We start from the raw sequence: 23332 nt of genomic DNA on the forward strand, positions 1-23332 counted from the left end.
TGGTGCGTGGAATGCACTGCCTGAGTCAGTGGTGGAGGCAGATACACTAGTGAAGTTTAAGAGACTACTAGACAGGTATATGGAGGAAATTAAGGTAGGGGGTTATATGGGAGGCAGGGTTTGAGGGTCGGCACAACATTGTGGGCCGAAGGGCCTGTACTGTGCTGTACTGTTCTATGTTCTATATGGTGACATATCCATACTTCGATAATAAATTTACTTGGAACTTTGAAGGAAGCCTTATGTAGAACATAAACACTGGCATGAAGCTATTGTCCTTTTTATGCACTGCGCTTTGTAATGATGTTGGTAATTTGCTTTAAAACATCCTTTTGTATTCTGGCTACATTGTGCATACTGTGTTTTAAACTCTTACACAATCTCCTATATTTCTAGATTCTTACACAATAGATTTCAAAGTTTTCAACATGCCTCCTCTCCAGGCACGACTACAAATTATGCCACACATTTTATGTATTTTCAGTTCGCACTAACCCCACCAAAAGCCTATTTTTTACTGACATTACTTTGTTCTGCAGGATGTACTAACTGCAACCACTTAATGTGGAAATGTTTATAACACATTTTTTCCTAATACATTCCACGCTAGACAAAGAGACCTGAAGTTAAATTAAGCAGAAGAGCTGCATCTTTAGCTGCATTTGATTACGGGACTGATATTAGTGCTGAGCCTGCTGAAAATCACTGGAACATTATTAACCTAATACAGATTGTTCCCATTGATACCTGTCTGATGTTATGACATTCTTCTCATTGTGCAAGTACTATTGAACAGATCAATAAATGCATTAAACTTTACAACAGGTTTTTAGCAACCTTTAATCAATTACATTTTTGACACTTTGTCTAATATGTAGACTCAAAATAAACTGTTGGTCTAAAGGCAGGTGAGTATAGATCACACAATATTACTGTTAACTGGTGTGTTGTGTTCATTACTGGTGTGCTTTGTAATGTCTACCCTATATGATTTTTCAGTTGGTTTCAAAGCAAATACTGCACTATAAAATCTTCTGAGGCAGACATTAGCCCACTGCACTGCAGTTAAATCATATTGTGTTACCTAGTGATAAGCGACAGATTTACGCTGATAATTTACCTCAGAGTCAGCTGCCACTTTTGTGTAACCATGGGAAAATCTGCTTAGCAACAGTTTCATGGCAACGGGGAAAGTAAGAAAAAGCAGTGATTGTCAGCTTGGGTCATTTATTTGTCTCTAGAGCTAAATTCCAGATGATGAGGTCACCACCTTTCTGCATATCATGGCCTTTTATACTGTATGATCAGTTGGGAATTGTCCCATTTCATATCAATACTAAGATATTAGGGTAAATGGAAGAAAAGTACAACACATATCAAGAGTCTGGTACGACCAAACTTTAACTCAGTTGAAGTGAGCCTGAACCTGTATGAGCCACAACTTTGTCAATGGGTGAAAAAATAATGCAAGATGACATAATAGTCGAAAAAAAAGCCAATGAAAAATGATGTTAAGTTAGGTACTAAACACAAGATTGCAGAAAAGTTGTAAATCTTTGGAATTTTCTACCTTCGGAGCTGTGGAGGCAAAGTTGTTGAAAATATACAAGACTGTGATAGATTTTCAAAGGATTTGGGGACTTTGAGGAGAATAAACAAAAATGGGCCAAGATCAGATCAGGTATGATCTTAGTGAATGGCAGGAGTGGTGACGTGGTACTTCTTCAATGACAAATTTGAAGACAAAGAAGATGCTGTTGTTCTAAAGACTTGGGGGAAATAATCAGTTGCAGTAGGAAACATATGAAGAGGTTTGACGTGCAGAGTAGAAAATATGCATGTAGGTCAATGCATTTGCATCTTGGAAGTTTAAAGAGCTGAAACAGCAATAACATTTTTGAAGAAAATGCAACACAAGCAGAATGCACAAACTTAATCCTGTGACCTTTACGACTGTGTTGATGCTTGAGGAAAATAATAACCTACTCTTAAACTCTCAAATCAACTTCTAGGAATTATATATCTTTTTGGGCATGTATGAGATCCAGCTTGAACAGATATTGCTTTTAGCAAATTAGTCAGAGAAAACTCACAGAGAAAATACTTAAGAGAAATTGAGTTAGATGCATTGAAATGAAAATTATTTTATTATGGCAATTGAAAAAGATGATTTATAAAATTATTCAAATTACTGGCCTTTGAATTAATAAAATGAATGTTTAAGTTCTACTAGTACAGCGAGATGTTTACTTTTAAATATGGTGTTCATCCCTCAAGGCTTGTAACAATGGATTACGTCAAGTCAAACAACCTTCCTTGGCAGTAAAGATCTATGAACCTTTTCTTTATTCAAAGGAGGCATGGGCACTGCAGATACCAGCCCACATAGTAGGAGTTGAGGTGGGGTGGGGGTGGATGTGGAGTAGGAGTTGCACAAAGGAGGAAGAGGGGAGAGGAGCCCAAAATTAGTGTGCAAATTGCACTGTAATGGTTTCAGATAGAGATTGTGATTGTTGACTACAGAATGAATTGCTAGTTATGCACACTGGGATGCTTGGTGCATTGGGGAGGCTGAATAGACTTGCCACTGGGCTTTGCTCAGAGTTGGAATCATGGAAGAGATGACAAGTTCAATCAGCATACTTGAGAACCCAGCTTTGATGCAGCATGTCACAGCTCCCAGCGTAGCACAAGCAGCAGCTACCCAGTCTCTACATACTGCTGGGCAAGTTCTTCAGACTGCAGGGTAATTACCCACTACTGTTATTCCAACTTGTGTCCTTAACACTTGGCCAGTAGACCACATTGATGCCACCCAAGTCAAGACTGTGCAATCTGCAATCAGGATGTCACGGCCCAGAGCTCTTTCACATCAATCTCAGGTTGCTCTGAGTCAGCAGCTTTCCATTAGCCACCCAGTTGCTGTAGCGATATCACTGAACAGGGGTGCCAGCTCAGCCAAAGGCACACAGAAGACTGGCTTTAGGACATGTATAAAGCAGATTGATCTTGACATGATTAGAGTCTAATTTGGAATATTTACACACTGATCCATTTGATGATCCATGTGACCAAATTAAGCCTGGAATAATCAAGGTGAAGTAAGCTAAGGAGCTGATAGCGAACGGAGAGCTGGGGTCATGTCTGTCATCATGCATTCAAAGAAGCTCCCCCCAGCAGTCCAAGAAGAAAGGAACTACCAATCGAAATGAGAACAACTGAATTGTGTAGAAGACTTGAAATCAGCAAGTGTCCTGAAGCACCTGCCAGGCCAGCCCCTCTTTTTTTTTGTACAAAAATAAAGCAAAACAAAATATGTTGAATTAAAAGAACATTCAAAGAAATCAAAATGCAGTCTTAATTGGGACACATCAGGACCAGCACATTTTGGCCCAATTAAGTTGGTGCCCCAGTTAACCAAAGTTTCATGGAAATAATTAAAAAGGGATAAAAAAAAATACTACCAGTAACTGAGTAACAAATTACGTAGTTAAATGAAATACAGAACAAATTAAAACACTGTCAATCCTACTATGGTACTGTAAAACTGTGTATAGGTTCCTAGTAGTTATCAACAGAGGAATTCATTCAGTGTACGCTGCCATGTTCCTTTGACTGACTAAATTAACAAAATCAGTGCAGACACCCTGTGCAGATAATGGACTGCTTTCACACAATGCTTTAGAACATTGCAGTTTTCAGATCTTAATTTCCATTCTAACATCCAAGACGATTGTTGACGCCTTCTCTTCATAGTTCCTAACTTGGTGAAGGAGTGAAATAGTTTCATTTTCACTCCCAACCGTTTCTGGCATCTCCACACTTCAAAGCTTGACACCGCAGTGAGTAAAACAGTTCAGAATGGTCTTGCTGACTAACTATTAGTGACTAAATTCACAGCTTTTTGAACACAAGCACATGCAAGTGATGCTATCTAAAAACTGCTTGCTCTAAGCACAGTGTAGTGTCTAGTGGTCTTGTAAGTGCTCAGCAACAGTCTCCCGTCTCAATTAAGCAGCATAGTGTCCCGAGTAAATGAAGCTTATTTTCTCAATAAGCTTTTGTTCTTTATGAGTTTCCCCAAATTAACAGCTACCCCAGTTAACTGATGGTCCAACTAACTGGACCCCACTACATTTCTAATCCACATGGAGTAGATAACCTTTCAAAAACCGCATATACGGTATTAGGGTTCTCCCTGCAGCTGAAATGATGTTCAGACATGGGCTTTTAAAAGTGTTTGGATGGTATCGACAACACAGTCTTCAAATTAGAACTGTACATGTCCTACATCTTTACATGTCACAACACTTCAGTCGGCATGTTTATATTCATATTCTCAAACTGGCCTAATTTCATAACCTTTGTTCATGTTTTTCTCCCTGCAATTGCTCCAGTAACACATCAACTGGGTAATCTCTCCAATTTATACCCAGGGTAATCCTGGCCTGGAGTATTCTGTTTGTCATCTCGCTCTGCTCATATGGCAACGGGCCACCTCCAACTCAAGTGGTCATTGAATAAAAAGTAGATTCAGCATTTTAAAAAAATATTTTCTTGTAGCACTGGGGCTAATTCCATCACAACCACTAACGTTCCCCAATAACTAAACATTGTGATGGAAAGATGGGAGTTCAGTAGTTTAAAACAGCAATATCAATTCATACAATGCTATCTTCTTCATTCATACTTATGTGAAGATCTTGCTTTAATCAAACTCAGCATGGATATGATGGGTTGACCTGGTGCTCTTTAGGGCTGTAAGCATTTTATGAGGTAGTCACAATTACAAGACTCACAGCCACTGTCTTACCTTTTTACACATGACCAGTTGATGGTCAAAGAGGAAAAAAGTCCTCTGCTGATACCGTCCATAAGGCTGGTAGATCCACATCATTTCCCCAGAGTATATCAATTCAGAGCTCCTGTCCAGAACATCGTCACCCTTAAAATATAAAGAACACATCTTTCAAATAAAGACTTGTATTTGTACAAAAAGATTAATATCCCAAAGCATTCTACACAGACAGAAATAAATTAATTAGAGGAGCTGTCTGCTATGTAAAATAATGAAGTGGCAGGGAAAAGAAGGTTGTGATGGAAAAAAAATTCCCCAAATCAGGAACGAAGACATTGAGAGTTTTGTCAACAGCAAAGAAGGTCAGGAGGATGACTACAGAGAATTGGTTGAGACATGAGGCTCAAGGAAATTCAAAGCCAGGATGAGACTTGGCCTTGGAACAACTTGGAAACAATGGTAAAGTTTTAGAGGTGGTCTTTGGGAAAGAGAGAGCCTTTGGAGTTAGGTCAAGAAAGGAGATGGGAGAGTAAAAATTAACACAGGAAGGATGAGAAGGCAGGGCACTTTTGGATGAATTAGAATTCCAATGGCTGAAAAAAAGGCAAACTATAACTATTAAAGTGTGTTTTGAGGAAATAAGTTTGGAAATAAAGAGCACAGTAATGAAGTTAGGTGAGAGACAAAGGCAAAGAGTTTTCAGTGAAGGGCAGAAAAGGAACAAAGGCAAGCAATTACACAGAGGTGAATGGAAGATGTCTTGAGAGAAAGAAAATGAGAACTGTTCTCACTATACTAACATTATGAACCACTTGGTTTGTGAAGAGGAAAACACTGAAAGCAAGAGCCCAAAGTTTTTGCCAGGGTTTAAGATTATTACACATGTTGATTTTAAAAATAGTAGAATGCTTATAGGATTACATTAACACCTGTGTGTAAAAGATAAAATAAAATTATCAGTATCCAATCTAATCCAACACAATCTTATTATACCATTAGTTCATACAAGGTCAGATTCTGGACCCATTTTACTTACAATGATGGACAATGTCAAGGGCCAAAAAGCATGCCCAATAAACATCAGTTTTGAAAGTAGGCTGGGAAATTTTTCAGGCACATACACCCCAAATGTGTGAATGGAAGGAAATCAAACAGAAGCCTGAGGATTTCCTGGGAATTTGGTTTCACAATTTGGAGTAGAAGCTGACACCACGGAATCAACTGACGCTGGAAATCCCAAACTTACATTTAAAATTTTAGGCATGGCTGGGAGCATATTTGGGAACCTTGTTGAATGTCCTGCAGCGTTACCAGCAATTTGCAAAAGTTGCTGAGAATGTCAGGTAAAATAATGATGGAAACTCCATGAAGCAAAATGATGAATACCGGGAAAGAATGGAAACAGCCCCTGGGATTGTAGGAGTTCTTTGCTCATTGAACATTGTTTAGCATGTTCCTCCTGCAACACTCATCTGCAAATTCATATCTGAGGTTGCATATTCAATACTTCAGGGATCTAAATGCACAGGTACGTAAACATAGCCAAGAGGTCATGATTGCATTGGCTGTTTACATGTCCAAATTCAGTTTAGGTTCAAGTTTAATTGTCATTCAACCATTCACATGTATACGGCAAAATGAGACAGTGTTCCTCTGGGGTCAAGGTGCAAAACACAGAATATACTGTCACACACAGCACATATACTTTTGATTACATATACAGTCTCAAATTCAGTATTAGCACAAGTCCCTGAATGGCACGGACTAAAAACTGATGGTGCACAGGATGTTGTCCTGGATCCATGTTTCCACAAGAACAGGTATGCAGCAGTTCTTCATCTCGCGCTGTGTCAGTCACAGACAAAGGCAAATTAGCTTGTCTTGCTGTGTCAGCCACAGAAGAAGGCAATCAGCTTATCTTCCAGGGACAGAACGCTTGAGAGCAGCAGCAACGAGAGAGCCAGCATGGATTCCAGCGTGACCACTGCACTTCTTTTCTCTTCCAATACACTTCCGGTGCTTCCTCCACTGGGTGGCTGGAATGGGTGACACTACAGCACCCTGTAACAGGTGATGCTGCAGCAAGTACCATTTCCACTGCGATGGAGTGTACTGCCATCTCACCACATCCCTGATGCTAGCCTAATAAAACCGTCCCCTTTGATCCTCCTCCACAGTGTCCTCCCAACCCCAACCACTAACCCCCCACCTACACCTTGCAGAGCACTGCTTACAGCTGTAATAAGGAGAAGATATAATTACTAAATGAGTTGTAGCAAGGCCTATTGGCTCTGCCCAGATTGCTTCCTTAATGCCAACTCTCAATTTCTGGCTCTATCCTCTACTGCAGTGGTCCCCAACTGCTCTACCGAACTCATTTCTATCACAAGGAATTTTTAGGGGAGGCTATATCCATCAGGTGGGGGACACAAAATGCTAATATCTATTTTATTGGTTAAACCTGTTCCAGTGTATCTTCAAATGGTTCTCAGTTTGGAATTAGCTGATATTGTTATATCAGTTGAATATAATTTGCATCCTCCAGGTCACCAGATCAAATTCCAACTTGAATAATTGTAACCTAAAACTTCAAATCCTAGAGTTAGGTGTCAGGCAGATCAACAGTGTTAATATTCTAAGTTACGTGCAAGGGTTAGTCAACACAATTCTTGGCCTTCAGCAGAGTTAACTCGGATAGCACTTTACAGATATATAATAATCTGGTTTAAATTTAGTGGAAAAAAAGTTGGATGAAGTTCCAAATAGTCAGCTGAGTTATAATTACCGGTACTAAGTTGGCATTGTATCCCAATGTTCTTAATTGTAAAATAATACAACCACAGAAACTGCACAAGTTCAAATTAAGATGATGAAGCATTGCATAGAAATCTTCCAAACAGGCAAAAATGCTGAAATAATCCAGAAGTCAGTCAGGTACAATGAATAGAGTGGAATTTTCCAATGAAGGATAGCTTGGTAGGTGCAACAGGATTCTCTCATCTATCCATACTTTTCAAATTTTCTATTTATACTCTCTGCATCAATGGCCTCCTAGTAATTTATTGCACAATCATACTACTCTGTGTGCACAAAACTTCCTTCTAGAAATGAGAAAGTGCCCAATTATCTCACATATGTAGCAATTGTGTGTCTTCCCCACCCTCTGTGTTTGATGTTGCATTTGATAATTTGATAATTATTTCTAGAGAAACAGGGACACAATTTAAATAAAAACTGTCAAATAAACACCATGATTTTCAAGCAGTCTTTTTTTCTGAAATTAAGACTAAGAGATGTAAAAGAGTAACTAAAAATAATATCAGCCCATTTAAATAAAATGCCATCCCTCTCTTCTCGTTACTACCATCTGAGCGGAGGTACAGGAGCCCAAAGATCCATACACAATAATTTAAAAACAGCTTCTTCACATCCACCATCAGATTTCTGAATGGTTCACAAACCCATGAACATTACCTCATTATTCCTTCATTTTTGCACGATGTATATATTTATTTATTTGTTTGTAATGTTAAAATTTTTGTCTTTACACTGTACTGCTGCCGCAAAACAACAAATTTCATGTCATATGTTAGTGTTAATAAATCAGATTCTGATTCTAAATGTTAGAATTACTCTAGTCATTTTGACATACAGATGACATGGCATAATGTAATTTCAGATCTTGTTATTAGATGTACTTTTTAATCTGGCATTTGGAGCAACAATACTTGAGCCTTTAAGAATGATGAACCAAGATGACAGTATGATGTATTGGGTTTGCTGATAGTCTAAATTCAAAGATCTTGTCCTATCTGATACACTGTAAATAGCTGCAAGTACTCTCACTGGGGAAGGTTATACTGTAACTACCCAATCTTCAAAGACTAGTTCACTCAGCTTCTTTATTCTCCATGGCGAGTTTGGCTGCCAATACCCACTATTTGAGCAGTCAATTCCCCTCCCTACCAAGGAGGAGACACTTCTAGCTAACAAAGTAGGTTAACACAGTTAATTTATTTTCAGTGATGTTCAGTTTAATTTAAACAACTTTCTTAAAAAATATTTAACACTCACAGAGCATTTCTATCTTAAACATTTCCAAATTACAAACCATTTCTAAAACACAAAGCATTCGCAAAACATGGGTACAATTTCTATGAAATAAAAGGAAGTACCAAAGATGAATGGCTCACCATTACAGAAATCAAAGTCGGGAGAATAGATTCCAGTTCATTCCATTCCATGTTTCTTTTATTCTTCTTGATATTCCTTAACCCTTTCCTAATAAGCCTAAACTGCTCTCCACATTTACAAAGTTTATTTGCCAATTGGGAGACTTCACACACACCTTTTTATACAAAAGGTTTAAAAGCTTTTGTGAAGATACAGAACCCAGCTACCCATAATTAAAGCTGTGAATTTAACTTTCTTCAGTACATAAACTTTCCAACATTAACAGCTTTTGATTGCTGATATCTAGTATCTGGTCTGCAAGCTTTATCGAACTAAGCAACTCAGCCAGCATTGTCTATTTTGAAACAAGCCAAACTAAATAACCCATTATCTTATACTGCACCTCTTGAGTAGCAATAAGCCATGTGTTTTGGGCTAGCAGTCTGTTCCAGAGATAGAGCTTAATTGCTCTATAGATGGTGCTTGTTTTAACTTCAAACTGATTACTACTTGCATTTACATGTTAAATGTTGACGTCGTGTAATTGGATTTTCAGAAGGCCTTTGACAAGGTGCGACAAATGAGGCTGCATAAAAAGCTATGAGCTATTACAGGAAAGATTCTAGCATGGATAAACCAGTGGCTGATTAACAGGAGACAAAGAGTGGGAATAAATGGAGCCTTTTCTGGTTGGCTACCAGTGACTAGTGGTGTTCCACAGGGGTCTGTGTTGGGACTGATTCTTGTTACATTATATGCCAATGATTTGGATGATTGAATTGATGGCTTTGTTGTAAAGTTTGTGGACAATATGATGATAGGTGGAAGGGACAGGTAGTTTTGAATCAGTAGAGAGGCTACAGAAGGATTTAGACAAATTGGGAGATTGGGCAAAGAAATGGCAGTTGGAATACAGTGTTGGGAATTGTATAGCTGTGCATTTTGATAGAAGAAATAAGAGTGTTTTATTTCTAAATGGAGAGAAAATACAAAAAAACTGAGGTGCAAAGGGACTTCATACAGGATTCCCTAAACTTGCAGGCTGAGTCTGAGGAAGGCAAAGACAATGTTAGCATTCATTTCACGAGGACTAGAATATAAAAGCCAGGAAGTAATGTTAAGGCTTTATAAAGCACTGGTGAGGTCTCACTTGGAGTACTGTGAAGAGTTTTGGGCATCTTAGAAAGGATGTACTGAAACTGGAGAGGGCTCAAAGGTGGTTCACAAAAATGATTCCAGGATTGAATGGGCTGTCATATGAAGAGCGTTGGATGGCTCTGGGCCTGTATTCACTGGAATCCAGAAGAATGAAGGGTAATCTTATTGAAATCTATCAAATGATAGAGTGTATACGGAGAAGATGTTTCCTATGGTGGGAATCAGAGGAGGTAGCCTCAGAATAGATGGGTGTCCTTTTAGAATGGAGACGAGGAGGAATTTGTTTAGCCAGAGAGCGGTGAATCTGTGGAGGCCAAACCTTTATGTTTAAGGCAGAGTTTGATAGATTCTTGATTGGTCAGGGTATAAAGAGATATGGGGAAAATGCAGGAGATTGGGGCTGAGTGGAAAATTGGATCAGCTATGATGAAATGGCAGAGTAGACTTGATGGGTCAAATGGCCTAATTCTACTCCTATATTTTATGGTCTTAAAAAGTGAAGACTGGCTCCCATTTACAGCCAGAAGCTAAACAAGCTGGAAGTTTGTTTATAGTTATTTGCAACTATTTGATCTTACAAATAGCAGCTACCATGTTTAGAAAGCCAAGATTGGCAAAACATAAGGTCCAATAGCCCAGGAAGTGAATCCATCACAATGGATACCAATATTATTTTAAACACTAATATGTACCAGGTTTTCCTCTTCATCAAAACTACCAAGGTAATCAAAAATTACCATATAATGGGACCATCTTTGCTTTAAGAAATTACTCTGTTTGAAAAGCATTAAAGTCCACCTTGCACAATCAGAGCAGCTGCTACTGGTGCTCAGAGACTGGTACTTCATTGCACACTGCATGCTAAGAAGTCAGTCGACACTGTTGTCTCACATAGGCTTCCATGGAGGTGCGAGGAAATGGCTGAGATAGGGGAAGGGAAGAAGGGAGAAAACAAGGGAAGCGGAACAAGGGGTTAGGAAAAAACAGAAGTGGGATGGGATGTTATTTTATGGCGATGGTATTGAGAAATATATACCTGAAATGGCAGTAGCAGCCGTGTATTAATTGAGCTATGTAACCTATATACTATTTACATATACTCTTACATACGCAGCATTTACTATGTATTAGTTTACTAGATATATCATCTATAATTAACCGAAGTGTATTAATTGAACTATATTCTATGTACTATAAATTAGCTGAAATGTAACCTATATACTATGGAATGGGTTAATAGCTAGTGCAAAGATAACGGTGGATAGAACAGGCAAAGGGGGAACAGGCAAAGGAATGTTAATAGCTGATGGAGAGATAACGGTGGCCAGGGAGGAGAGATCGTATGGCCTGATTTATAGACAGGGATGGAGCTGGATTGACTGGGAAAAGTAATGGTGGCAGGTTGGGAGGTGACATCTTGGTGATAAACTGCTGAAGAATGATTGGGTATGCTGATAAGGCCGAAACGTAACTGAGATAAGAAATGGCTATAAAAAAACGCTGTGTACCGGGGCTCAGCGGGAGTCAGTGACAAGTTCATTGATTGCTTCAGCTTTTGTTGCAAATAAAGGCTTAACTTCGCGAGGAATCGTCTGTGTCTCTTGATCATTTCAAGAAACCATGACAATGGTTAGCCTACAACTGAGAACCATTGTGGCAATATATTAACACACAAAAATAAAGGTAAAGCTGTTTACAGCAGATATCCAAATTTTCTGATGGGCAGGACTTCAACTTGAATTGGGTGCAATCACGTCAAAATTTGCAAAATGTTCTTTATAATGAACAGGGAACAAACAATCCAATTTCCAGAGAATAATGCCTGCTTAATCAGAAATAAACAGTGGGGAGAATATAAATTAAAAGGATAATTAATGTTATTTTGATGCTTATGATGAAAGCATCTGCTATCTCGAAAATCATACACAAAATATTAAGAAAGGTTTCCCTGAGATATAATTTTTAGCACAACATCTGAAGTAGGAAAATTTGCTATTTATTTACCTGTGGCCAATTTATCTGAACATACAGATTGCTCCCAGTGATTCAAGTTCAAACTAAAGACTTGCAAGTATTTTTCACTCTCTCTGGACATTCTATGCCGTTAGCATAATGCTTTCAATAGTGTGGCCTCTGGTATAAATTTAGAATAGTAATGCCTGCTTGCAGAAAGTACAAAATTCCTTCAGAAATGCACTTGAGTGTAATTCTGAATTTTTTCTTGTGCTCCTTGAGTGTAACCTGAACCCACATTTTTCTAAACTAGAACTGGGACACAACTTTCTTAGTACTTGGTTCTCTGTTGACAATTTTTGAGTGCTTATTTGAGTAAAAACACTTATGCATTAAACCTAGGTGCTTTCTATGACAGGATCAAAAAGCATATTGAAAGCATTATTGCTGGCAAGAAAATGCTTCATAACATCTATCAAACTTTTTGTCTGGTCTTTGTCGAATTGCCTTTTGAATTTGTTATTTCACTCATCTCTTTGCTTCCGTGGTGAACTATTCTTTCTGTAATCAAATATCTACTGCCATTTTGTCAATGCTCTGCTAAGCTTGAATTTCAGAAGTGGATTAGAAAGTGCAGTCACTACCACAGGACATAATTAACACTAATAACCAGGCATGAATTACCTTGCAGTTGGAAGTTATTTTATCTAAGTCCTATACCACTTTGAATACCTGAATAAAATTACTTCTTTACCTTCAGATTCCCCACTCCAATACTCCACAATATTCCCTTTACTTTTTCACCTATTTCCTCACTAACATGGAACAAGAGGGTACAACATATGCACTAATTTGGTCATCTAAATGAAATATCCCATGTAACCTGTCCTTGAGAACTAGAATGATTGTATATTCTATTCTATCCTGCAATCGAACTTCTCCACTAAATAATTCCTCAGTTAACATCTATGCAAAATGAAACTTGAAAAATAGGAACACCATTTATTTCAGAATAAAAATTATCCAAGAGCTGTTATCCAATTGACGTCTACCAGTGAAACAATAGCATGTCGTCAGCAGTTGTGAAATCAGGCCAGCTTTAAAAAAAAGGCTTTCTGAGTCATGGATTGCAATTTTCTTGTGATTATTTTAGTAAGAGATGGTTTATTTGTGCATTTTCTTGAAGTAGCTGACACCAGCAGAGTAAAACGCTGTTAAAAGGCCGTTGGTGGAAAGTGCCATTGTCAGGAAAATGTCATATATAGTTTACAATGGTGCTGGGAAGTCCCTTTGAATATGTGTTATTGTTAAGTTGGTTTATGAGTGCCACATGTACCGAAGTACAGAGAAAAACTGTTTTGCATGGCATCCTTACAGTTCATTTCATCGTATCAGTGCATTGAGGAAACACAATTACAGAATGCAGAAAAATGTGTTATAGTTTCAGTGCAGGCAAACAATGAGATGCAAGTTTGATCTTGTGGTCAAGAGCACGAGGGGACCACTCGGGAGTCTCATAACAGCAGGAATAAAGCTGACTTTTTCCTCGTGCTACGTGCTTCCAGGATTCCATATCTTCTGTTTGCTTTGAGGACCAATCTCATATATTGTTTGCATGAAAATGTTAATGTTGGCAAAAAGCCTTACAGTGATAAAAGATTAACATTTCATACCTTGATGAACTCAAAACTGGTAACTTTGTAAAGAAAAATAAAAGATCAGATTATTATTTAAATGGTGTTAAGATTGCAGCATGCTGTTATGCAGAACGACTTGGGAGTGTTTGTGAATGAATTGCAAAAGATTGGTTGCATGTACATTGATTTCTTAAACTTCTGATAATGCCCCCTTCCTCTCCTTCACCATTCCCTATTCCCATTTTCCTCTCTTACCTTATCTCCTTACCTACCCATCTCCTCCATCTGGTATTCTTCCCCTCTTTTCATATGTCCATGGCCTTCTGTTCTCTCCTATCAGATTCCCCCTTTTCCAGATCTTTATCTCTTTCATCAAATGATTTCCCAGATCTTTACTTCAACCCTCCCCCCTCCCAGTTTTACCAATCACCTTGTGGTTCTTGCTCCCATACCCCCACCTTCTTACTCTGACTCCGCATCGTTTTCTCTCTAGTCCCGATGAAGGGTCTTGGCCCAAAACGTCGACTGTACTCTTTTCTATAGATGTTGCTGTGGTGAACTACATATACCTGTCTGGACACGCCCCCCCTGCTGACTGCTCCTGTGGCTCCTCCCACAGACCCCAGTATAAAGGCGATTGGGGACTCCATCCTGGCCTCAGTCTCCGGGATGCAGTGTGGTGGTCAATTGCTGCTTGTTCTTTCTTCCAGCCAATAAAAGCCTATATCTGGCCTCACGTCTCCAAGAGTTATTGATGGTGCATCAGTTGCCAAACCTGCTGAGCTCCCTCAACATTTTGTGTGTGTGTGTTGCTTGGATTTTCAGCATCTGCAGATTTGTTTGTGATTTGCAGATGCAATAGTTTATCAAGAAAACAAATGGAATGTTGGCCTTCGTTGCTAGAGGGATTGAATTTCATAGTAGGGAGGATATGCTGCAATTGTACAGGGTACCAGTACGGCTGCTAATGAAGAAATGTGTGCAGTTCTGCTCTCCTTACTTATGGAAAGACAGACTAGCTTTGGAGGTGGTGCAGAGGAGGTTCACCAGTTTGATTCTGTAGATAAGAACCATAAGACATGGGAGCAGAATTAGGCCAATCAGTCCAAAGAATCTGTTCTATCATTCCATCATGGTTGATTTATTATCCCCCTTAACCTCATTCTCCTGCCTTCTCCACATAAACTTTGACGCCACGACTAACCAAGAACGTATCAACTCCCGCTTTAAACATATCAAATGCTATGGCCTCCACAGTGTCTGTGGCAATAAATTCCACATATTCACCACCCACTAGCTAAAGGAATTCCTCTAATCTCTGTGCCAAATGGATGTCCCTCTATTCTGCGACAGCATCCTTTGCTTCCAGACACCCCATATAGACCATTCTCTCCACATTCACTCTATCTAGAATGTTTAATATTTGATAGGTTTCAATGAGATTCCCCCACCCCATTCATCTAAACTCCAATGAGTACAATCTCAGAGCCATCAAATGCCTCTCATACGTTAACCATTTCATTCTCATGAAGCTCCTCAGGACCCTCTCCAGTGCTAGCACATCCTTGAGATGAGGGAATTAGCTTATGAAAAGAGACGGAGTCACGTTTAACTACACTCGCCAGAATTCAGAATGAGAGGGGATGTAGAAGTAGAATGAGAAAGAATCTTACAGAATCATAAAATTATGAAAGAGATACTGTAGATAAGATTGAGGTAGGAAAGTGGTTTCCACTGGTGAGTGAGACTAGAACAATGAGACATAGCCTCCAGATTCAGGAGAATAGATTTAGGATGGAGATGAGGAGAAACTGCTTCTCCCAGGGTACAGTGAATTTGTTGAATTCTCTGCCCAGGGAAACATTAGAGGCTATCTCATTAAATGTAATAAGACTTTTGCACAGCAGGGTAATTAAGAGGTATGGGAAAAAACAGGAAGGTAGAGCTGCGGCTACAGTCACACCAACCATGATCTCAATGATCATAGGAGTGAAGAGGGCTCTTCAACAGTCAGATGGCTATCGCTGCTCCTACTTCTAATGTTCTTATAACCACACACTAAACAGATAAGACTGTTAAACACAAGAACTCTTGCAGATGCTGAAAATCCAGAGCAACACAAACACGCAAAATGCTGGAGAAACTCAGCAGGTCAGGCAGCATTAATGGAGATGAATAACGAGTCAACATTTCAGGCCGAGCCCCTTCATTGGGACTGGAAAGGAAAGGGAAAGTTGCCAGAATGAAAAGGTGGGGCGAGGGGAAAGAGGACAAGCTAGAAGGTGATGGGTGATCACAAGGTGGGAGGGAAAGGAAAGCGGCTGGAGAAGAAGGAATCTGATAGGAGAGAAAAGTGGACCATGGGAGAAAGGGAAGAAGGAAGGGCCACAGGGGGAGGTGATAGACGGCTGAAGAGAAGAGGTAAGAGGCCAGTTTGGGGAAATAGAAAAAGAAGGAAGGGGGAAGGGGAAAAAAATCCAGAAGAAATCAATGTTAATGCCAGCAGGTTGGAGATTATCTAGATGGAATATGAGGTGTCACACCTCCTTCCTGAGAGTGGCCTCATCGTGGCAGAAGAGGAGATCATGGATTGACATATTGGAATGGAAATGGGGATGGGAATTAAAACGGTTGTCCACTGGGAATTTCTGCTTTTTGCAAATGGAGCAGAGGTGCTCAACAAAGTGGTCCCCCAATTTACATTGGGTCTCACCAACATAGATGAGGGCACATCCAAGCACCGGATAAAAAAGACAACTCCAACAGTGTTTGTTTCACCTGGAAGGACTGTTTGGTGCTCTAAATACAGGTGAGGGAAGAGGTGCATGGGCAGATACAGCATTTCTGTCATTTGCAGGGAAATATGTCAGGAAGGAGATTAGTGGAGAGGGACGAATAGACAAGGGAATCACAGAGTGAGTAATCACTGCAGAAGGGGAGAGTGGGAGGAGGTAATGATGTTTTTGGTGGTAGGATCCCATTGATTTTGGTGGAAGTTGTGGAGAATGATGTGTTGGATGCAGAGGCTCATGGGGTAGTGGGTGTGGACAAGAGGAACCCTGTTCCTGTTAAGGTGGCAGGAAGAAGGGGTGAGTGCGGACATCCAGGAAATAAAGAAGATGCGGCTGAGGGCAGCATCAGTGGTGGAGGAAGGAAAACTCAATTCTTTGAAGAAGGAGGACACTCTGATATCCTGGAAAGGAAAGCCTCATCCTGGGAACAGCTGTGGTGGAGACAAAGGAACTGAGAAAAGGGAATGGCATTTTTACAGGAGACAGGGTGGGAGAGGTATGGCCACTGCAGCTGAGGGAATCAGTAGGTTTACAAGAAAATATCGGCAGACAGCTTGTCTCCAGATATGGAGACAGAGAGAGATCGAGAAAGGGGAGAGGTGTGTCAGAAATGGACCAAGTGATTTTAAGGGCTGGGAGTAAGCTGGAGGCATAGTTGATGAAATTGATGAGCTCAGCATGGGTGCATGAAGCAGCACCAATACAGTCGTCAATGTAGCGCAAAAAGAGTTGGGGAGCATTGCCAGGGAAGGCTTAGAATATGGATGGTTCCACGTCGCCAACGAAAAGGCAGGCAGAATTGGGACCATGTGGGTGCAAGTGGCTACCCCTGGAGTCTGAAGAAAGCGGGAGGAGTGGGAGGAGCTGAGGATGAGGACCAGTTCTGCCAGATGCAGGAGGATGGTGGGGGAGGGGAACTGATTGGGTCCTCTGTCGAAAAAGCAGTTAAAAGAGTTTTAAGGCCTCATTGATGGGGGATAGAAGTGTATAGGTACTGGATATCCATGGTGGAAATTAGACGGTCAGGGCCAGAGACTTGAAAGTCGTTGAGGGGATTGAGGGTATGTGATGTGTCACAGATGCAGGTGGAAAGGGACTGAACCAAGTGGGATATAATGGAGTCAAGGTATGTAGACTCGAGTTCAGTGGGGCAGGAGCAGGCAGAGACAATGGGCCAACCTGGACAGTCAGGTTTGTGGATCTTGGCTAGGAGATGGAAACGAGCAGTGTGTGGTAAGGGAACTGTGAGTTTGGTGCCAGTGGATTGGAGTTCTCCAGAGTAGGTGAGGTTAGTGATGGTAGAGGAGACAGTGGCCTGATGGTCTGGATTGCGGTCCCTGTCAAGGGGTAAGAGGAGGGGTCTGAGAAACTTTCATGGAAGAACTATAAACATGCTTTCTAGTGTTTCTTTGAGAACATTATTTTCAGTTGCCTACTTAAAGCAATTCTGTTAAATTGCTGCTTTACCATTTGTGTTAAACTGCTGGTTTATTTTAATCATTGTTAATCTACTTATTCTAAGCAGCTACTGTAATAGCAGGCAAATGTAAAACAGACAGCGGATTTTGTTACTATGGGCTTTTAAGGTGGGAAAAAGATGAAGTCCCTTTGTTTTGGATATACAGGGTTTCTGTTTATCAGGAGAGTGGAGTATTTGCATCATAAAGGTCATCTGTTTTCCCCTCAGGGATTCTGAGGAAACAATGTGATCTTGGTAGCAGACTTAACAGTTCCCATGGCAATCATGTTAGCTCTGCATTTATCCAAAGACAACAGAAGTGGATTTAAAAAAAATCTTAGTTATATAATTTTGAAGTCTTTTTAAGGCTGGTCTTTGACTTTATAACAGGTATCCAAAAGGTAAATATATTTTTGACAATTCCATCAGAATGATACTGAATATATATAGAAACATAGAAATTTACAACATATTACAGGCCCTTCGGCCCACAATGTTGTGCCCACCCCGTTACCTACTCTAGAAACTGCCCAGAATTTCCTTCCTGCATAGCCCTCCATGTACCTATCTAAAAGTCTCTTAAAAGACCCTATTGTATCCACCTCCATCACCATCACTGGCAGTGCAGTCCGCGCACTCACCACTCTCTGTGTGAAAAACTTGTCTCTGACATCCCCCCCGTACCTACTTCCAGGCACCTTAAAAGTATGGCCCTTCATGTTAGCCATTTCAGCCCTGGGGAAAAAGCCTCTGACTATCCACACAATCAATACCTCTCATCATCTTATACAACTCTATCAGGCCACCTCTCATCCTCAGTCGCTCCAAGGAGAAAAGGCTGAGTTCACTCAACCTATTCTCATAAGGTATACTCTCCAATCTAGGCAACATCCTTGTAAATCTCCTCTGCACTCTCTCTATAGTATCCTCATTCTTCCTGTAGTAAGGTGACCAGAACCGAACACAGTACTCCAAGTGAGGTCTAATTGAAGTCTTATATAGCTGTAACCGTACCTCCTAGCTCTTGATCTCAGTTGCACGGTTGATGAAGGCCAACACACCATACACCTTCATAACAACATTGTCAACCTGTGCAGTAGCTTTGAGTGTCCTATGGGCATGTACCCAAGATCTCACTGACCCTCCACATGACCAAGAGTCTGAGCATTAATATTACATTCTGTCTTCAAATTTGACCTACTGAAATAAACCACTTCATACTTATCTGGGTTGAACTCCATCTACCACTTCTCAGCCCGGTTCTGCATCCTGTCGATGTTGCGATGTAACCTCTGAAAAACTTCCAGACTATCCACAACATCCCCAGCTTTTGTGTCATCAGGAAACTTACTAAACCACCCTTCTATTTCTTCATCCAGGTCATTAATAAAAATCACAAGGAAGATGGGCTCCAGAACAGAACCCTGAGGAACACCACTGGTCACCGTCCTCCATGCAGAATACGAACCATCTAAAACCACTCTTTGCCTTCTGTGGGCAAGCCAATTCTGGAGCCACAAAACAAGGTCTCCTTGGATCCCATGCCTCATTACTTTCTGAATGAGCCTTGCATGGGGAACCTTATCAAATGCCTTACTGAAATCCATATACACTACATTCACTGTTCTACCTTCATCAATGTGTTTTGTATGTTTCTATGACCATTCCGTCATACATAGCCCTCTATTTTTTTTATCATCCATGTGCCTGTCTAAGAGTTTCTTAAATGCCCCTAATATATCTGCTTCTACCTCAACCTTGACAAGGTGTTCCGTGCACCCAATTCTCTCTGCAAATAAAAAACTTTTTCTGTATTGAGCCATCAGCCTTTAGTAATAAAGTGTGCAAATTCTATATCCTCACACTATCACTAGGAATAGCCAGGATTTTTTTATATTTGGGGCTTATTACGGACACCAGAATAGAGCTGCTAAGGGCCAACAGAGGGTCCTACAACATTGAGAATCAGGTGTTGATCTTTGATCAGCATGTTCTTTAAGCCCACATGAAATATTCAGTGTGAAGATATAAATTTTAATTTTATAAATTAAGCTTGTAAATTGTTCATGTAATATAAAATTTGATTTTCTGAGCCTTCCAACTTAACATAGTAATCTTGCATCATTTCACAAAGTGAGAAATAGGTAAATGACAATGTACTTGACTTATCAATCACTTAAATAATTTAGGCACGTATCCTGTGATTTATTCAATGAATATGTGGTTCTCATCTTTTAATATATCATTTAACATCTCACTCAATTCAAGTTGAAGAGCAAAAAAATTGATGCACCATAGAAAGTATTCTGACTGGATGCACTATGGCTGGTATGGCAGCTGTTCTGCATGTGACTTCAAGAAACTGCAGAGAATTGTGGACACACCTCAGCACATCACAGGAACCAGCCTATACTCCCAATGGACTGTCTATACTCTCACTACCCAGTGAGGCAGCTATCATAACCAAAAATCCCACCCAAACCAGACGTTCCCCTTTTTCCCCACTCCCATCAGGCAGAAGATACTAAAGTCTGAAAGCAGATACCACCAGGTTCAAGAACAGCTTCTATCCCACTCTTGAACAGACCTCTTGTACGATAAGATGGACTCACGATTGATCTCATTATGATCTTGTGCCTTGTCATTTACCTGCACTGCAATTTTTGGTAGCTTTTACCCTTTATTGTGCATTGTTATTGTAGCTCAATGCACTGTGTAATAATTTGATCTGTACGCAAGGCACACTGCAGCATGTGGCAATAATAAATCAATACCAACACCAGAAGTGTTTCTGATTCTTTACCTCTAAATTCAATCAGCTGTCAATAGGGTCAAGCACCTAGTTCAAAAGGCTTAAATATTTGCTTCTGTGTCCTGGCAGCCAATAATAGACATGACCATGAGATCTATTCTCGTTGAAAATCCACAACTAAGCTGACCTGACATTAATCATATTTGTTCTGGCGATCTCCATTCCATAATGATGAGTCATAAAATGATGTTCTAGTTAATAACTCTCAACATTACAGAGCAGCAATGCTGATAACATTTTTTTCTGATAATGATGATAAACTGAAAACTCGTACATTTCAAGCTCCCAGCATCAGCATTCCAAGTCACTTACGTATTCGATGCAAAATAAAGTTCATTCTAAACCAGCTTAGCATTGTCCCACAGCCTTGCTTTCAAAGTCAAAGTCTAAGTCAAAAGATAAGACCATAGACCATAAGACATAGCAGTAGAATAAAGCCATTCAACAGCCATTCAAGTCTGTTCTGCCATTTGATCATGGCTGATTTATTATTCTATCTCAACCCCATTCTCCAACCTTGCCTTAACCTTTGACAGCCTTACTAATCAAGAACCAATCAAACTCCACTTTAAATTTACCCAGTGTCCTCCAGAGCAATCTGTGGCAATGAATTCCACAGGTGCAGCACCCTCTGGCTAAAGAAATGCCTCCTCATCATTGTTCTGCAAGGACAGATTATGAAGATGATGAGCAGAGGTTCTTTTGTTCCATTTCCCACATCCCGTGAATGATATAACAAATTGAACATTAACATAAGGTAAAAAGTCATCTGTAGGTCCTTGCGAATGAAGAACAGAAATAGGATTTCTGAAAGCGTACCTCATTTAAATGCCTCATAATCAATGAACTCCCTTTAGACTGGCCTGAAGTATAATGACCAGTAGGGTTCTAGCTTCTATTCTCAGAATGTTTACTTGCTGATAACTGGAGCAGAAATAAAATTTGTGCATGTCGTACTCTTGCTTGGGTGAAATTGTAACTGCTTGCCAACGCTTATTATGACGTGCACATGAATGGAAAAAGTCCCAGAAAATAATGAACATCTGTGAAACTCCAGCTATTTATCAACATTTTCAGAAGGAGGTAGAGAAAATAGGTAAGCAAATGGTGAAATAAAAATCATCAAGCTGGATGAGATAATCACCACCTTTGTGCATGATAAGGTCCAATACCTATTAGTGGCACATCTATTAATAAACAATTGACAAGTTTTTTTACTAATTGTATAATGGCTCTGAATCTTCCGACCATCTGGGACTGTCAGCCTGATTTATAAGAATGCTGGAATGTTTCTAATAATATCTCAATCCCTGGGATGACTGCCAAACTTGTTATTCCTACTTCAGTAAAACTGAGTGGCAATGAAATTTGACATTTTATTCACCTGTAACTTTATGGGCAGTGACACAAGGCCTTTTGAGGACCAGTAGTCCATGATAAAAAAAATCTTTTCATTAAAGGAAAAAAAACCCCACAATAATACTTCTGGACAAAAATAGCATTATAATTTAGCCCTCATTCAATTTTTCTGAAGAAGGCAAATAATGAAATACTAAAATTTAAGAACCACTCTTGGGGCTGGAACCACTGCCCTGGACATAGCACCCACACTGGGACCTATTTGTGGTGCCTGCTGAAGTGCCAGTTTCCAGCCGTGGAGTTAGACTGACCGCAGCAGCTTCTGCCCTGTTGTAGCATTGACTGCAGGTGAACCTATTACACAGCAGCCCAAGAAGAATGAGGCACTGATACTAAAAGGAAAGTTTATCATTTTTTAAGTTAGTTTTAAGGGTTTTTTTGGGCGTATGAGCATATGTGAAAGATAAACACATCTAAAATATTCTTGTGGCAATATTATTAATCAGTTCCAAAGTTTTCTGAATCACATGGATACCTTTGACATCTGGTGAGCTTGGGGTAGAATCTCACAAGCATTCTGCAGAGGCAGCCCTGCGCAATAGTCAAAGCAGAACAAATCTTTCTATCCTCAAACACTGGATACACAGTACATTTGACACTGAGTTGAATGGATGATAACATTTAGAGAAATCAAGGAGTGTAAAGTTCAGTGGATGAGTGGTTTCAGAATTGCTTCAATCTTTTGGAATGATGGAGCAGCATCAAAGTGCAGTATGGCCTACTTCAGCTAATTTTTACAGTCTCAATTCCTTCAGACCACTAGGATGACTGGTTAAATTGGGACTAGCTGGTAGTGCCATGATTGGCAATGGATTCACTAGGCTGAAGGCCCCAGATCTATCCTGTATTTCTCTGTGACTGCTTAATTTAAGATTAAAATATAGTGAAATTTGGGAAGATTTTAAACATTTTAAACTCTCATTAAATTTTCAAAATCCAGTGAAATTGTGTTTTCGATAGATGTACGACTTTACTGCAAGATACTATCATGGTGGGGGAAGTTAAAAAAAGACAAATAAGAAATTGTGATGAAAAGGAAAAGAAGAGAATTAATTTTACTCATTGGTACAGATTCTGAGACAAGTAGGCATTTATTATTTTGGGAATATTTGTGAAATGACAAGACAACAA

General features: G+C 39.8%; 1 protein-coding gene across 5 annotated transcripts in view; it reads right to left on the reverse strand.

Annotated features, from left to right (window-relative positions):
- Positions 1-23332, reverse strand: part of arhgef9a (Cdc42 guanine nucleotide exchange factor (GEF) 9a) — a 261197-nt gene that overhangs the window by 85319 nt on the left and 152546 nt on the right. For all 5 annotated transcript variants that reach the window (XM_073058044.1, XM_073058047.1, XM_073058048.1 and 2 more), the window contains one exon: positions 4814-4945. In XM_073058044.1, coding sequence (XP_072914145.1) covers positions 4814-4945 — 132 coding nt within the window. The remainder of the gene's footprint in view (positions 1-4813; positions 4946-23332) is intronic.

The sequence above is a fragment of the Hemitrygon akajei genome, chromosome 10 (genome assembly GCF_048418815.1).
Source record: "Hemitrygon akajei chromosome 10, sHemAka1.3, whole genome shotgun sequence".
NCBI lineage: Eukaryota > Metazoa > Chordata > Chondrichthyes > Myliobatiformes > Dasyatidae > Hemitrygon > Hemitrygon akajei.